Source organism: Saprolegnia diclina, assembly GCF_000281045.1.
Source record: "Saprolegnia diclina VS20 unplaced genomic scaffold supercont1.24, whole genome shotgun sequence".
NCBI lineage: Eukaryota > Oomycota > Saprolegniomycetes > Saprolegniales > Saprolegniaceae > Saprolegnia > Saprolegnia diclina.
The window spans coordinates 74,375-76,474 of NW_008246091.1; the positions used below are offsets into that span (position 1 = coordinate 74,375).

General features: G+C 56.2%; 2 protein-coding genes across 2 annotated transcripts; one reads left to right on the forward strand and one right to left on the reverse strand.

Moving 5' to 3' along the window:
- On the forward strand, window positions 1-1,413 carry SDRG_08048 (hypothetical protein; the record flags this gene model as incomplete). The annotated part of the gene is made up of 1 exon (XM_008613915.1): window positions 1-1,413. Exon 1 carries the CDS (start codon window positions 73-75, stop codon window positions 1,411-1,413), a length of 1,341 nt encoding a protein of 446 aa, XP_008612137.1. The 5' UTR covers window positions 1-72.
- A 172-nt stretch (window positions 1,414-1,585) lies between these two features.
- On the reverse strand, window positions 1,586-2,035 carry SDRG_08049 (hypothetical protein; the record flags this gene model as incomplete). Its single annotated transcript, XM_008613916.1, has 1 exon — window positions 1,586-2,035. One exon carries the CDS (start codon window positions 2,033-2,035, stop codon window positions 1,586-1,588), a length of 450 nt encoding a protein of 149 aa, XP_008612138.1.
- Between the last annotated feature and the right edge of the window lie 65 nt (window positions 2,036-2,100).

Here is a 2,100-nt window from a genome sequence, read left to right on the forward strand (position 1 = left end):
GCACGGCTCTTGTCTTCTGGCATCGCAAGCATCGTCTCGTACGACGCCATTTGCCTCTCTGCGTCCGGCACCATGGCGCGCATTCAGCCGACGCGGTCGCAGTATGTGGTTGGCGCGGTTTTTTCTGGTCTACAACTAACAGACAATTTTGCTGCTATCTGTGCCCATGACCCGTCGTATCCACTGCAATGTCAGTTGTACCTTGTACAGACTCTCAACTACATCACGACGTACATGACAACACAGTCCTCGTCGTCGCTCGAGAGCCGAATTGCATGCGTCCAGCCGCTCGTCCGCGACTTGAACATCTCGTTCATGATCTACACCAAGGCCACCGCTTCTTCGCCAAACCTTCAGCTGCGCACCAAGAAGCTCCTCGACGACACTGAAGCGTCCTTCCGCTTCTTTGCATGGCTCTACCTCTACGACTGGGTCGTCGGCGTCCGTGAAGTCATTTCATTTCAGGGCGACAACAACACCCTCACGCTCCTCAGCGACATTCAGCTGCCATTGGCCCAAGCTACGCAGCCGTGGGAAGTCCCTGCCAACATTGCTCGGTACCTGCGAGCCGGCGTACTTTATGTCACGGGTGTCATGATGGCGATTGCGAGCGTGGTGACCTTGTACATGCTCGTGAGCCGCGGCCATTTCGAAGGTCTCAACATGCTCGAGCTTGGCCGAGTCGGCGGTATCGTCTGGGTCGGTCGACCGTTCTTGCTGCTACGGAGTATGACCGCCATCGTCGTCCTGTCGACAGCGACGCTCGAGCTGCAGTACTCGGGCTATACAAGTTACTTGGCCACTGTTCAAGATCCGTGGTACAAGACATTATTGGCGGCCAACGAAGTCACGTGGCTCATTACGATCGTCAACGACATCCTTCTCGTTGTCACAGGACCGTACGCGACGCATTATGCGATTCTCAATGGTCTCTTGGTGTGGGCCATAGCTGCGCTCCTGACCATCTTGGCGCCTGTCACCTCGAAGCTTTCAGTGCACCTCGACTGTCACTTGAGTAGCGTCGACCACCAAGCCGAGTGTACCTCGGGCGAGCTGCACATTGGGAGTGCGTACCGCATGGCGGTCCTCATCGGCGCCGTCCTCGCCTCGCACGGGGTCTGCTACCTCGTCGTCCAACGAACGAGCCGCAAGCCGCCGTCGACGCATGTCGCGTCACTCTTTTTGACGTCGGGGGCCAAATTCCTGTTTGTGTCGACGCCGTGGATGTACAAGAACGTCTACTACGTCGACCGCGCGTCGGCGGCGCTAGTCGGTTTCTTGACACTGCGCCTCAGCACCACGTTGGTGGTTTTGGACGTCAAGATTTGGCGCCATTTCCAACTGCCACTGACCAATGACGCGGCGGTGCCGACGGCCCTTCGATGTGGTGTGCCGCTGCGAGATACGTGTTAGCAGCGGTGGATTATGGATGATGAATACATTCTCTGTGTTGTCTCTTGGACTGTGCAATATTCGAAATCGGATAGCGATGTTTGATTGGCTAAAACTATTTATACATATTGACAGTATTTAGAGATATAATGTGAAAAGACCAAGGACATCTTGTCCATAGAATTAAAATGCACTACTGAACGACGAGTGGTAGTGCGGCCTGCAGCGGCGGCGGAGTGTCGCGCAGCATGGTTTCAGTCGACACGACAAATGCGCGCCAAATCTTGATGTCGAGGACGACCAACTTTTGGCCCCAGCGCAGCGTGAGCAGTCCATTAAGGGCTGCCGACGCGCGGTCCACATAATAGACATTCTTGTACATCCACGGGGATTGCGTAAACAAAAACGTAGCGCCCGACGTGAGAAAGAGTGACGAGGCGGCGGTGGACGGCCGGAACTGCACACAACACGAGACAACAACGTAGCAGATCGCATGGGAGCCGACGACCAAGCCAATCAAAAGCGCCATACGGTCCAGATGGCCAATCTGGACCGAGCCCGAGGTGCAGCTCGCTGCGTAGTCGACGTCGAGCACGTGGCATTGGAGATCGATCGACGCGATGGCCGTCACGGGCGCCAACATCGTCAGGAGAGCAGCCGCCGTCCACACCAACAAGCCGTTCAGCATTGCGTAGTAGGCCGCATAGT